Raw genomic sequence first — 14,072 nt, 5'->3', positions numbered from 1 at the left:
AATTTGAACCTTATAAAAAATGTTACCATGTGAACATTTAAACCAGAGCTTGTCAGAATGATACCTTAAAGTAGCCAGTCTTGGCAAACATCTGGAAATTACCATCAGCTGTCAGCAGTGATCCATAGTTTGAACCTCTCTGTAGAGATTGAGAGAAATCAAATGACTCTGTGATGATAATTAAAAAAATTAAAGAGCTGGAGAAGACAGTTTCTGTGTTTTACTAGAGAAAGTGTGAGTTTGCTCCCGGTGCTCCTCATGGCCTTTTCCAGATTGCTCATCTGAATGTCCTCCCAAGCAATTCTCCATAACTGAGCGACCAACTCCTTCTCCAGCTTCAGCTTTCTGTTTGTGTACACACAGTGAGTGTTTGAAATGCAGCCATAATTGCAGAACAAATACACATTTATAAATAAATGGTCAGGTATCAGAATCATCTAGCTAGCTCTCACCTGTATATAAACACAGTCACAGTGAAGATGATGACGAGGATGAGGAAAAGCACAATGGAAATCATCTGGTGCATTGCAATGGTTCCTAAATGTTAAGAGGGAAAGTGAAGGATATTGAGATGCAGGTAAGCAGTCGGACTGCAAAACTAGTGTATGATACCCACGTGCATGACAGGCAGGGTTGTCGTTCTTAAAGCCGCAGAGGGGCACATCCCTGGGAATGTTGCCACCTGGCCACTGGATAGCCATCCCAGGAAGAATCTTCATCTGCTTCTGTGTGCCATTATACACTGCAACGATCTGCAGCACACATGTACGCAAAAAGAGAACAAACACAATGAATAAATATAATTTAATTTCTATAATAAATTACATTCTAATTGTAAATGGAAAGAAACACCAGACATGTTACACAAACATGCTAGACTTGTTGCAATACCTTTAAGACCGAAAATTAAATTAAAATTGTGGTTTTTAGTTCATGTCTATTAGTTTGAAGGTTATTTATTGTACCATGCAAAAGATTAGGGTCTGTAATGTTCTTTTCCTTTTTTGAAAGAAATTCATTTTATTCAGCAAGAATGCATTAAATTGATCAAATATGACAATAAAGAAATATATAATGTTGCAAAAAAGAAGAAATGTTTCTTGTGACAAAGCAATGGTTGCTGAAAAATCTGCTTTGCCATAAGAATTAATTACATTTTAAGATACAATAAAATAAGCGGATTTGATACTTGCAAAAATACAGCTAAATGTTGACAAAATATATGTACTGAAAATCCCAATGGCAGTTGCTTGGCTATACACACAAAAAAGTCCATTGTTGGCGACTATCTTGAGCTATGACACACTGTCACGCTGTCTGGTCTCTGTTTCCCTGAGTCTCCACTAGTGGTCTCACTTCCCCATAGGCACCTCACCGTAGGCACTACAATTCCCACAAAGCCTTGTCCCTTCATCACAGTAATTGCACTCCTGTTAATTGCACTCAGGTGTCTTCACTTGATAGTCATTATCCTGCCTATATTAACCGGTCTTTTTCTGTTTGTCTTCATGGAGTCCTTTCATTCCATCTCCCAGTCTCCTCGCCTTCCGAGTTTCCTCGTCTTCCGAGTTTCCTGTTACAGTTCCTATTCCCGTTCCTGTTCCTATTTCTGTTGTTTGTTTTGGCTTGATTTCTGGTTTTGACCCCTGCTTGTTTGATTTCTGGTTTGGATTACCCATTAAATACCACAGTGCGGTTGGATCTCTCGTCTCCTGTATTTCTCTGGGTTCCGATCGCAACAGAAGGACTCCATCCATGTCGAGATCCAGCGGTGTGGGACTTCATTCCCGCTCCCCAGCCAGTATGGTGGAGCGGAGGGCGAAATTCTTAAGATTAACCACCCTCCGCCAAGAGGGGATTGAGGTGGGTGCTATGGCACAAATGTTCTGGACCCTAGCGGATGGTATGGGATATAATGATGCGGCCCTAAAGGACACTTTCAACACCGGGCTGGATGACCCAGCACCACTGCACAGTATGGTCGCCAGCCCAGCGCCACGGTGCAAGATGGCCGCCGGCCCAGCGCCACAGCACAAGGTGGTCGCCAGCCCAGCGCCTTTGCCCAAGATGGCCGCCGGCCCAGCGCCACTGCCCAAGGTGGCCGCCGGCCCAGTGCCACTGCCCAAAATGGCCGCCGGCCCAGCGCCACTGCCCAAGATGGCCGCCGGTCCAGAGTCATGGCACAAGATGGTTGCTTGTCCAGCACCTCTGCACAAGATGACAGCCACAGTTGACCCTCCAGAGTCGGGTAAGGTCACCGTTGACACTCCAGAGTCAGGGCAAGTCCACCGTTGACACTCCAGAGTCAGGGGAAGTCACCGTTGACACTCCAGAGTCAGGGCAAGTCACCGTTGACACTCCGGAGTCAGGGAAAGTCGCCATTGACACTCCAGAGTCAAGTCTAGTCACCAGTGATCTTCATGGGCAAAGTCAAGTCACCATTGATCTTCATGGGCAAGGGCAAGTCACCAATGATCTTCATGGGCAAAGTCCAGTCACCAGTGTTCTTCATGGGCAAGGTCAAGTCACCATTGATCTTCATGAACAAATGCAAGTCACCAATGATCTTCATGAGCAGAGTCAAGTCATCATTGATCTTCCTGAATCCAGTCAAACAACCACAGAATTACCAGAGTCTCTCCACACCTCTGCTGAACTACCAGAGCTTCTCCACGCCTCTGCTGAACTACTAGAGCCTCTCCACGTCTCTGTTGAACTACCAAGGTCTCTCCATGTCTCTGCTGAACTACTAGGGCCTCTCCACGTCTAGGCTGAACTACCAGATCCTCTCCTCGTCTCTGCGGAACTTCCAGAGCCTCGTCACGTCTCAGCCGAACTCTTTGAGCGCTCAATTGATCCTGTCGTGGCCACGGAGGCCACCCTTAACTTGTTCATGTTCTTTGTTTCAGACTTGCCTAACCAGACTTGCTCTCCTGTGTCATCGATCCCACTGTGGTGGTCTTCTGCGCCGCCCGGGTGGCCCTCTGCCTCGACCGCATGGATATGGTGGATTTCTGCACCGCCCTGTTGGGCTTCTGTTCTGACCGCACGGATGTGGTGGTCTTCTGTGCCGCCCTGGTGGGCTTCTGTCTCGTCCGCATGGATGTGATGGTCTTCTGCGGCACCCTGGTGGGCTTCTGTCTCGACCGCACGGATGTGGTGGTCTTCTGCGCCGCACTGGTGGGCTTCAGTCTCGACCGCACGAATGTGGTGGTCTCCTGCGCTGCTCTGGTGGGTGTCTGTCTCAACCGCATGGATGTGGTGGTCTTCTGCGCCGCCCTGGTGGGCTTCTGTCTCGACCGCACGGATGTGGTGGTCTTCTGCGCCGCCCGGGTGGGCTTCGGTCTCGACCGCACGGATGTGGTGGTCTTCTGCGCTGCCCTGGTGGGCTTCTGTCTCGACCGCACGGATGTGGTGGTCTTCTGCGCCGCCCTGGTGGGCTTTTGTCTCGACCGCACGGATGCGGTGGTCTTCTGCGCCGCCCTAGTGGGCTTCTGTCTCGACCGCATGGCTCCAATTCCACCTTGCTCCTCTCTGGATTCCTGCCCTGTCGGTTTGGCCCTGGGGACTGAACGTTATGTCCTTCCTGGACTTGTGTTTTGTTGTTGTTTTGTTTTTGTTTTTTGCTCTTCTTCTCTCTGTTTCCATCTATGGACCTGGCCCTCCGTCCCTCCCCCTGATCCTCCGCCAGTCCACCTCCCTCCTGGGCTCCTTGTTTTTGTTCTCTCTGTTTCCCTCTATGGACCTGGCCCTCCGTCCCTCCCCCTGATCCTCCGCTGGTCCACCTCCCTCCTGGGCTCCTTGTTTTTTTTTTTTTTTGGGCACTGTCTCTGTTTCCCCATTTTACCTGGTCCTCCGTCCCTCCGCCTGGTCCTCCGCCGCTCCACCTCCCTTCTGGTCGCTGTGTTCCTTGGTCTCTTCTGGTGTTCGGGTGGAGCATCTGGTAGCAGCTCCATGGAGGAGGGGGTAATGTCACGCTGTCTGGTCTCTGTTTCCCTGAGTCTCCACTAGTGGTCTCACTTCCCCATAGGCACCTCACCGTAGGCACTACAATTCCCACAAAGCCTTGTCCCTTCATCACAGTAATTGCACTCCTGTTAATTGCACTCAGGTGTCTTCACTTGATAGTCATTACCCTGCCTATATTAACTGGTCTTTTTCTGTTTGTCTTCATGGAGTCCTTTCATTACATCACCCAGTTTCCTCGCCTTCCGAGTTTCCTCGTCTTCCGAGTTTCCTGTTCCAGTTCCTATTGCCATTCCTATTCCTATTTCTGTTGTTTGTTTTGGATTGATTTCTGGTTTTGACCCCTGCTTGTTTGACCCCTGCTCTCGACTCCTGTGTTTCTCTGGGTTCCGATCACAACACACACTTGATAAGGTTATATATATATATATATATGTACGCACACACACACACAAACAAAATTTGTAATGCATTTGAAAAAAATTATTCCAACAGAATATATGGCTAATTTTCAATGCCTGTCAATAGTGAAAGATTTTGTGTGTGTGTGTGTGTGTGTGTGTGTGTGTCCAGATGTTGCAGTTATGGCATCTACCAAATGGGGCTAACTGAACCCCTTGAAGTCAACACAGTACAAATAAAATCTGCTCATCAAGCGATTTCTTTAAACTCACATAAAGCCAAAGCAAAGTGAACAAATAGCTTGATAATGCCAGCAACATCAATCAAAAATTTTAAACTGAAAAAGGCAAGTATTTAAGTGAAATTACAGGGACAAGCTTCATTCAGAGAGCAGCTGAAATCTTTAATATCTATTCATCATCTATCCTGTACTCGCTCCCACACAAAAAGCATTCCCCTGACTGAATATGTATCCTATAATTACCCTTCCTACAGCCTGGCCTCCCAATTACCAATCAAAAGTCTTTCAGAAAGGAAGGTTTGTGTAGGGGGACTTTGGTTTTAAATTTATGCCTCCATTCTGCCATTTGGTTTTGAGATTCAGGTGTAAAATTTTAATTAATTAGCCTGTAACAAAGGCAAAACTGTTTGGATTACACACACACATAACGGCTGCAAGAAAAATGAGATTGCATTTCATCTGCCTATGACTAACAACAGAAGCATCATTGTCAAAGTTAGGTTCATTTAAGAATACCAATGACAAAATGACCAAACTGTGTGAGACAAAATATATGATTACTGACCTGAAAGTTGCCACTGTTCATGTCAGTCATGTCCCACAGGGCAAAATCAGTCTCTCTGTCGCCATTCTCATCAATCTGCACCAGACCGGTGACACCTGGGAAAGCCAAGTGGCAACAAGTGTGTTATAGAGCTCATTGTAACAAATCCACATCAGAAGCACTAAAATAAAATAAAAAATAAAAAAGTAAACTTTGACATACTCCATCATTTAAATCTGAATATATAGTTCAACCACATAAAGCAGGAGCCCCATGAGAATTTTAAAATCAATACGAAAACGAACAGGAAGCCAGTGCAATTTTCCAAGATAGGTGTGATGTGCTCCCTTGCTCTGGTCCTAGTCAGAATTCTAGCATCTGAATTTTGTACCAACTGTTATTTACTTAGGGTAGCTTTAGAAACTCTCCAGCAAAGCATTACAATATGTACAATACAATATGTAATTCACCCCAAAAGAGAAAAAGTTGTCATCATATTAAAAAAAAGAAGATATACAGATTTTAGAATGACATAAGAATGACATTGGTTGGATTATCCCAGTAAGTGAGCAATAATTCTACCAAGACAAATAACATCCCATACCAACCGCTTTGTCAAATTATGAGTAATCAAAGTGATTATAATCACACATAGTAAATCAGTTCACACACAGTGAATGCGTATACAAGTGTTCAATCAAATCTGATTGAGTCTCTTGAAAAGCTTCCGGTTGTGCCCATCTGCCAATGAGGGTCAGGTGCGGGCTGTAATTTCCTGTGGAGGCCACTCACCTCTTTAAATGGGCTACAGATAGAGGCCGGGTCCAGCTCAGAGGAAACACACAGTGACATTTAGACTGATATGAAAAGCTTAAACTTTATCAGACTGGAAATGTCAAAGCCATTGGAGGGAGAGGGAGAAAGGAAGAGAGAGATGTCGTTACATCGGCTGATGATAAGGATAGCTTTAATAAGCCTGCATGAGTTATAAAAGAAATGGACACACACAGACTGTTAGTGGACCATGACTGCCCATCTTGTGCAAATTGTATTCAGATTGTGAATGTTTTGGCACTTATTTCCCTTTGGAGGATAAAGGAAAATATCTCTGAACTGACACTTAACATCTCCAGCCAACATTCTCTCAGAGACTATTTTGGAGGATATTAAATTCAGCTCATACATTTTACATTACACACAGACACATATATGATAATATGTGTTTGCACCATGTAATCAAAAAATGTAATGAGTGTAAGTGTAATGTTAGTTTGAGTCATTTGAATTGAAGACAGGTCATTTATTGTAGTGTTATTTCTATCTCTGCAGGAAGTACAGGAAACTACTTGAGTACAGCATACCGGAATGAATATGTAAATGGCAGACTGATGCTGAAAGCAGGAAAACAAGACTCATTTGAAGTAAGCAAAAACATATTTCCCATCTCCTATGATGTAGATGCTGTATTCATGCCTTGAAAACTTCGTTATCTACCTGTTTGCTATAGATGAGGTTTTGTCTATATTGTGAGAATGACCTGTGATAGAACTGGAAGCATCAGTACAAACAATCAGGAAGTTACATTTCGCCTCATCATTTTCAAGCAAAAGTGTATTTATTTATATACGTAACTTGGAGTCATTTTATAGCTATATAAATACAAATTATTAAATTATTATATTACTAACCAAAAACATAACATTTAATGAAAGAAAATATTTTTTATATCAGCATTAACATTTTTTGTTAATGTTGGTCTGATTACCTCAAATGATTATATATGGAAAACAGTATATTTTATGTGTCTTTATTATCTTTTTGGAGTTAGGGACAGAAAACACAACTTTCATAGTCATGAAAATATGGCTCCATGGAGCCTCCTCTTCTGTCGCCTGAATCATCTCCTCCGCCTCGGGCCTCTAGATCCTCCCTCACGCCCTGGCTCATTGGCTCTCAATCTCGGGCTTCTCTGTCACCTGCCGCCATCGGTCGCCCTCCTGAAGTCATCAGCTCTTCCTCCACCATGGCTCCTCCCTCTGTCGGCTCCACCGTAGGTCACCTTTATGGCTGTGGTCTGGATCCCACCTGGCTCCGCCAGCTCCAAGCCCCTCCCGTCTCCACCCTGGCTCCTCCTGTTTCCTCCCTTTATCATCTCCACCATGGACTCTGGCTGCCATCCCCCCCGCGGGTGTCCGTCCTCCTCCCAAGTTCTCACCTGTACTTCCCTCTGTTTTTCCTGCGGCACGAGGACGCACCTTCCAAGTGGGGGGGCAAAATGTCACACCCTAGGACCTGTTTTGTTGTGTTTTCTGTACTTATGTGCTCCCCATTACCCAGTTTCTCCCCTGTTTGTGTTAATTTGGTTCAGATGTGTCTCGTCAATTACCCTCATTTAGTCTGGTATTTAAAGTGTAGTTGTAGTCTATCGTGTGTTTCCTTTGTTCAGTGTCATCCATGAAATGTACTACGTGTGTGTTCCTGCTTGCCCTGTGTTACCCCTGGTTTTGGATTACTAAAGACTGTTATTCGTATTTTTACTATGTCTCCTTGTTCCTTGACTCCTCACAGTTGTGACAGTGACACATATATATATATATATATATATATATATATATATATATACACTTTTAACTTAACCTAAAATGTTGATGTTAATATCAAAAACGTAATAGAAAAGATACTAAGTTCTAAGAAATAGTTAAAGGTGCATGAAATAATGGGCAGTTGAAAGACATTACTGATTTGATCCATTGAGTCAGTCCCTTTCTGAGTCAGCTGTGCAAACTGGCACAATGTAACTGAAATATTAGGCACTCAATCAATAGATCTGAAAAGGATTTCATAATCTTTACAATAAAGAGAGAGAATGATTTTATAAGCGAACTAAAGAAAGTCTACTTCCTCTTTTAAATGTCCCATAAAAGGCAGAAAAAGTATGTAGAACATTCTGTGCTTTGGTCTATTCAGTGGCTTCATATCTCTGCAAAAACCTAGTGTGCCCAAGTTTGTAAGTGCAATCTTTAGAAGACAGGATTAAAGGATATAACAGCACTAGCTGGATCAGGAGTAACTTAGTAATTTCAATATTTGATTTGGCTGCCGTTACAGATGTCTAAATGAGCGTTTTCATTTTTACAGAACTCTAATTGCAGTCAGCATCCAAATAAATCTTTCTATTGAAAGTCACACATTTTGCACAGCCTGTGCAGATCTTCTGCAAGTGAATGCTCTCTTTAGTTAAAAGAAACAATGCCCTAAGTCTAAGATATTTTAATAATCTAACCTCATAAAACAGCACAGGAATTGAAAAAATTATAACAACAAAAAAACCAATATAACCTTATATCAGAGACACAGGGAGTCCTTCAAAGAATATATAGACATAAATAATGCAGCACTGTATTCCACTCAAAAAATAATCTCTCCAAACAATTGTTATATTGACAGGTAAGCTAAACTCAAGTTGTTTACTGTCAAGTCCTACATAAAATAGAAAGATATTGTAAGGATAAGAATAATCATAACTGTCATAAATGTAAGAGGATGCTATTGAGTTTTAGTTAATTTATTTGCATCATTATTATGGACAAATTGCCTATAATGCTATGCAAATTTCCTCAGTTGTCTAAGCTTCTCTATATTTAAGAAAGTTCACACTCAAAGGCTTTAAAGTTACCCAAATCATGGTGATTTCTAAACTTAAAATGAAAGTGAAAGTCGTGGCATTTGCCAAGTATGGTAACCCATACTCGGAATTTGTGCTCTGCATTTAACCCGTCAAAGTGCACACACACAGCAGTGAGAAGTGAACACACCGTGAACACACACCCGGAGCATTGGGCAGCTATAGATCCAGCGCCCGGGGAGCAACTGGGGGTTCAGTGCCTTGCTCAAGGGCACAGCCATGGGTATTGAGGGTGGAAGAGAGCGCTGTTCATTAACTCCCTCCCCACCTACAACTCCTGCCAACACCGAGACTCGAACCTGCAACCTTCAGGTTAAAAGTGCAAGTCTCTAACCAGTCAAGTCTCTAACGGGTTACAAGTCCAAGTCTCTAACCAGTCTCTAGCCACAGCTGCCCCCAAGATAAGATACATGTAAAATTACAAAATAATTGTAACCCAAATTTCAATTAAAAATATTGAATGTTGATGTATTTATTTATTTTGTGACTAGCCGATGCAGCCAGTATCAGTATATTGTCCAGATTGTTCCATATCAAATGTCACAGAAGGACATGAGCAGGAAAAGCTGCCGTGCATGCATGAATGAGTCTGGGAACAGGAGTCTGGCTCATGTGGTGGTCTATTCAGACCACAAGCTTTGGTCAAACATCTCCAGAAACACACCTGGCTCGTGCGTGGGTGGGCAAACCAACCATGTAATCTCTTTATATTTGAAGCAGATCCATGGCAACAGGACACCTGCTGATTTTAGAATAATTTGAGGGAAGTCAAATACTGCAGATTGGGATCAGATAAAAAATGACGGGAGGATGCATGAGTGTACGGTTGGATGATAATAGAAGAAATCTTATAAATGCTTGTCTTTATTGTCTAATTGGTTTTATCTTGTAAAAATAAAAAATAAAAAACATGACACATTTGGATAAGAGTTCTCTCATTTGTATTGACAACTTGGATTTGTTTGCTGCATTGAATGCCAAATGCATTCTTTAGCCAACAGACAATACCTTGACTTTTGATTATTTATCTTTATCATGCACAGTTTGCATCTAAATGGGGACAACTTCTAAGGCTCTTTGTCTCTAAAGGACAGGACTTTTTTAAAGATTTTCAACCAATACAAAAACTTTACTAAACTTTAGTCTAGTTCACAAATGTCTTTTTAATTACAGTAGTAATCAAGAAATAGTGTATCATTCCTGTTCAAACTTTTAGATTTTAATAATAAGACTTCATAATTTCACAGTGGGGAGTTTTAGTCCCCACTGTGCAAATGCATGTTTAATGGATAATGGTTATTAGTCTAAACGAATGGGTAAAATTGCTGGTTGATCTGTAAGCAAAGAATATATTTGGGCAATATTTCATGGAACTAGCTGTAAATGAGCACAATCTTGCATTTAATTCAGTGAAATGCTTAAACAAAAGTGACATGACAGGGAAAAATGAACAGTACATGACTAATGAAAACTTAAACAATTGTGAAAAAGGAACCTTGGGGCTCCATGTCCTTTAGAGACTTCATCGCCATTCACAGGGAAACAGCTCAAGAAGAGAGAATGAGTTATGAGAAGCGGGGAGGGCAGAGGAACAGGTGGAACGACAGAGATACGGCAGATGCAGGAATGAAAGGCACAATATGGAGACAGAGCAAAAGAGAGAAAACATCTGTACTTAGTTGGTTACTAGTTACTAGGAAGCAATAAAGCTGCCAAAAGCCATATAAACTATAAATTAAGGAATAAATAGGCTGAGTAAATTCATGAACAAATGAGTCTGGGTAAAGTTTTGTGAGAGAGAAGACAGAAAACAGACTAGCATGTTGTCTCTAATGCACACTCAATTGAAATGATCATGTGATTACACATCAGATTATTACAGGACTACAGTCCACGGCAATCCTTCAACAGGATTCGTCAATCTAGGACCATTAACACAAGTGATAAATTGCACTTATTTCAGTTATTTTTACTTCATAATTAATCTCATTAATCTCTACACATGCATCTGTGGATGTACACTTATATAAGAGCCTACACTTACAACAGGACTGGATACACTGTATAAAGGCAACACTTTCTGTAAACGCAATAAATCAATGCAAAGGCATAGTCAGCCTACAGTATGCAAACTAGCTGTAAGATATCACATGAAGGTTTTGCATGAGCTATCAATAGTAATTATAGTAATTGTAATTAACTGATATGTATTTTTGCTTAAAGTGTGTCTGCATGGGTGTCTACACACATGTGCGACCATATTTTTTTTTTTAAACCTTAGACCTTACAGAAGTCACATAATAATTTTGGAAAGTGCGTCACCGGATCAGTCTCTGCACATAGCTGTTTGTTAGGGTCTGTAATGCCAGACTTTCTGCTGCAGGGCATATTATTACATATTCTGTTTAATTGATAGAAACCAAACTGGACCTGGCACAGACAGAGGTCTGTTTCTCTTTCTCTTAATGATTAATTAAGCTACAATGTACAGAAGGCCTAAAGGGTAAGGGTTATTTTAAGCACATCCTAAAAATAATGTAATAATTTTTCCCTATTATAAGACAAGAAAGCAAAAAACATTTATACAACAGGCATAATTAAGACATACTGGAAAATAAAATAAAAAATTAGCACGCAACACAAAGAAACAAACACACACCCACACATTATTTAAATAAAAACAAATCACATTTTTACTCTTGTGACCTGAAAATGTAACACATGGGGGAAACTGCACTGTAAAAAAAAAAGCATGCATAAATTGTGACAAAATTTAGAAATGTAGAAAAATCTATTTTTTTGTTTAGTTTTTTCTTACACGTAGCAGAAAATCTTGATAACATCTTGATAACGAATTCAGGAAATTCAAAAAATAGGTCAAATGTAGCGTTGCTTTCGTAAATGAAAATTATGACTTAATATTGTCGACAATGAACCTTTTTTCACGAGACAAAAACTAAATGAGACGCAACGTAAATGTTGGTCATGTGACGATGATTATAATTATAAAATGTTATATATTGTGAGATGGCAGAGCGCAAGAGAACAACACAGTTTGAAGTAGCTGCTCACTTAAAGATCTTGCTTGTCTCAGTCTGCTGCTTGGTGATGTCAGTGCCCTAAACGATGTTAGAATTGACTATTTCACATTCAGAGATGAAGGATCAAATGATAAAGAGGAGGAGTCCGATGACAGTCTGTTATGTGCACAGGTGCGCTGCAAATGTAATGTACAAATTAAATGTAAACATACAAGGGGTGATCAAAAGTTCAGAGACAACGGAAAACTGTCCTCTTCATTGTAACTTTAATCTGGTTGTGTAATGATGCAATATAGCGCTCCTGACAGACAGCTCTCATTCTTAAAGGGCCCCCAGCACCAATTTCATATCGCTATGCATTACTTTCATTTAGTTCAAATGGTGACAGCATGAACTAAAACATATTTAGAACACAAAATTAAAAGTTACAACCCTGAACTGTGTCTGGTTATGTATTAAGTCCAGCAATAAGTCCAGAGTGAAACAGGAGAAGAATTGGAGAGCATGCAAGCTCTAATCTGTGATGTTTTATGAACAGATACAGGTATATACACTTAATATTCAAATGTTTGCAAGTTCCTTGGGGTCATTTTGAATCTTTTACATCATGTACAGTGACTAAAATAAGACTTGTAATAATTGACTGTTGTGTTTCTATTTTCGTTGCCTCACTTTAAACCCATTTTTTTTTCCTGAAAATCAAAGCTATCAACCAATGTCAGAGAGCCATAACTTTTGTTATGTTCAAGCTATGGACAAAATTAAAACAGTTTCTGAAAGGGCTTGAACTTTCTAAAAAAAGGTAACAATTTCACCATGTGGTGGGTTTTCCTAGGTTTCATCACAATTTAACTTACTTTGTCTCAAAGATTGTGGATTTGTCTTTCATAGTTGTTTTCTATGAAAGACAAATCTTGAGCTCATGTTCTGGATTTTGGGTTTCACTTAGATCATGTGCTCACCATAATAAGTGCGGTTCCACATTCTCTTTGTGACAGACTCTCCTGAAGGTCGACCATGTCCTTCCGCAAGACTCTCATTTAGAGCACTGCAGTACAACATCAGACCATCATAGAAACCACCTGAGATGATGTTCATCTGAAAGAATCAAATACACAAATGAATACAAAGATGAGCAAATTCATAATCATAACTAGGCTGGTCCAGATGGATGTGTTAGATTGATTTTCTTGACACAAATCCTACTTAGGATGCTATTTTTCTGTTGTTTTTTTTAAATACACCTGATCTGATTTGAATCCTTCATCAAATATTTGGCACAAAAATGAAAAATGAAAGTCAGACTGCGTGAGGCACAGGGTAAAGTGCTTCATCTCTTAATCTTCTCTCCCGGTCCATTCTGACCATTTGACCCCCGCAGAGATCCATTTACATGCAAATGAACAGAACTGATGAGGGATTTGCTTTTTAAGGCACAGTCACTGTAAAAGAGTTTTTCTTTTTATATTTCGCTTCACTCAAGTCCCCTGTCACTTGCTAAATGTGAAATGGGACCCAGAAAAACACTTAAAGATGATCTGAGACTCAGGCCTCTTGATTAGAATCCACAAAGCCTCAGATAAATGAAGACAGATGTGCTCATATGGCTTGTTTGTCTGGTAGCGAACAGTGATAAAATACAAGAGTTCGAGCTGAAACACCCCATGAAACGTCTCAACAAGCCCTGTTCTCTTTCACGTGTCTGTGAAATTTTTTATCTACGTTGTTTTGAAATGCACTGTGAAATAAAGATGAACTAAATTACCTCTCTACATGCACATTATATGTTCCCTACTCTATTAAATTCAATAAGCAGAACACACATTAAGAGAAAAATGCATCATACACATGAGTTCCATAACTAAACATATTTTCCTTCATTAAAATGCATGGACTTTAGTCTCCTGATGGACTCTGTGAAGCTTAAATCTGTTTGACCAGAAATTAGCATGTGTACGTCACATTAATTTCATATTCTGGGCCTCACACATTCATAGAGATATATAATTATGTTCAACGATTTTTGAAGAAAGAGAGCAAAAGTGCATTATAGCCTGTTTCTTTGTGCATCATTAAGTGAATAAAAGCTGTAAACACACATAATGCATTTTGGCTGAAAAAAAACAAACATTCATTTTATAATTTTTGGGTCTCTTTAAGCTCTTTATGAGAGAACCCTGGCTGTAATAGAGG

General features: G+C 40.7%; 1 protein-coding gene across 2 annotated transcripts in view; it reads right to left on the bottom strand.

Moving 5' to 3' along the window:
* Positions 1 to 14,072, bottom strand: part of LOC132158537 (atrial natriuretic peptide receptor 1-like) — a 58,964-nt gene that overhangs the window by 12,781 nt on the left and 32,111 nt on the right. For both annotated transcript variants that reach the window (XM_059567979.1, XM_059567978.1), the window contains exons 5-10: positions 12,842 to 12,977; positions 5,175 to 5,269; positions 617 to 752; positions 453 to 537; positions 225 to 345; positions 65 to 139 (exon numbers count right to left, since the gene is read on the bottom strand). In XM_059567979.1, the coding sequence (XP_059423962.1) occupies positions 65 to 139; positions 225 to 345; positions 453 to 537; positions 617 to 752; positions 5,175 to 5,269; positions 12,842 to 12,977 (648 nt within the window). The remainder of the gene's footprint in view (positions 1 to 64; positions 140 to 224; positions 346 to 452; positions 538 to 616; positions 753 to 5,174; positions 5,270 to 12,841; positions 12,978 to 14,072) is intronic.

Source organism: Carassius carassius, chromosome 15, assembly GCF_963082965.1.
Source record: "Carassius carassius chromosome 15, fCarCar2.1, whole genome shotgun sequence".
NCBI classification, from domain to species: Eukaryota; Metazoa; Chordata; class Actinopteri; order Cypriniformes; family Cyprinidae; genus Carassius; species Carassius carassius.
This window is presented reverse-complemented; position numbering and strand designations above follow the sequence as displayed.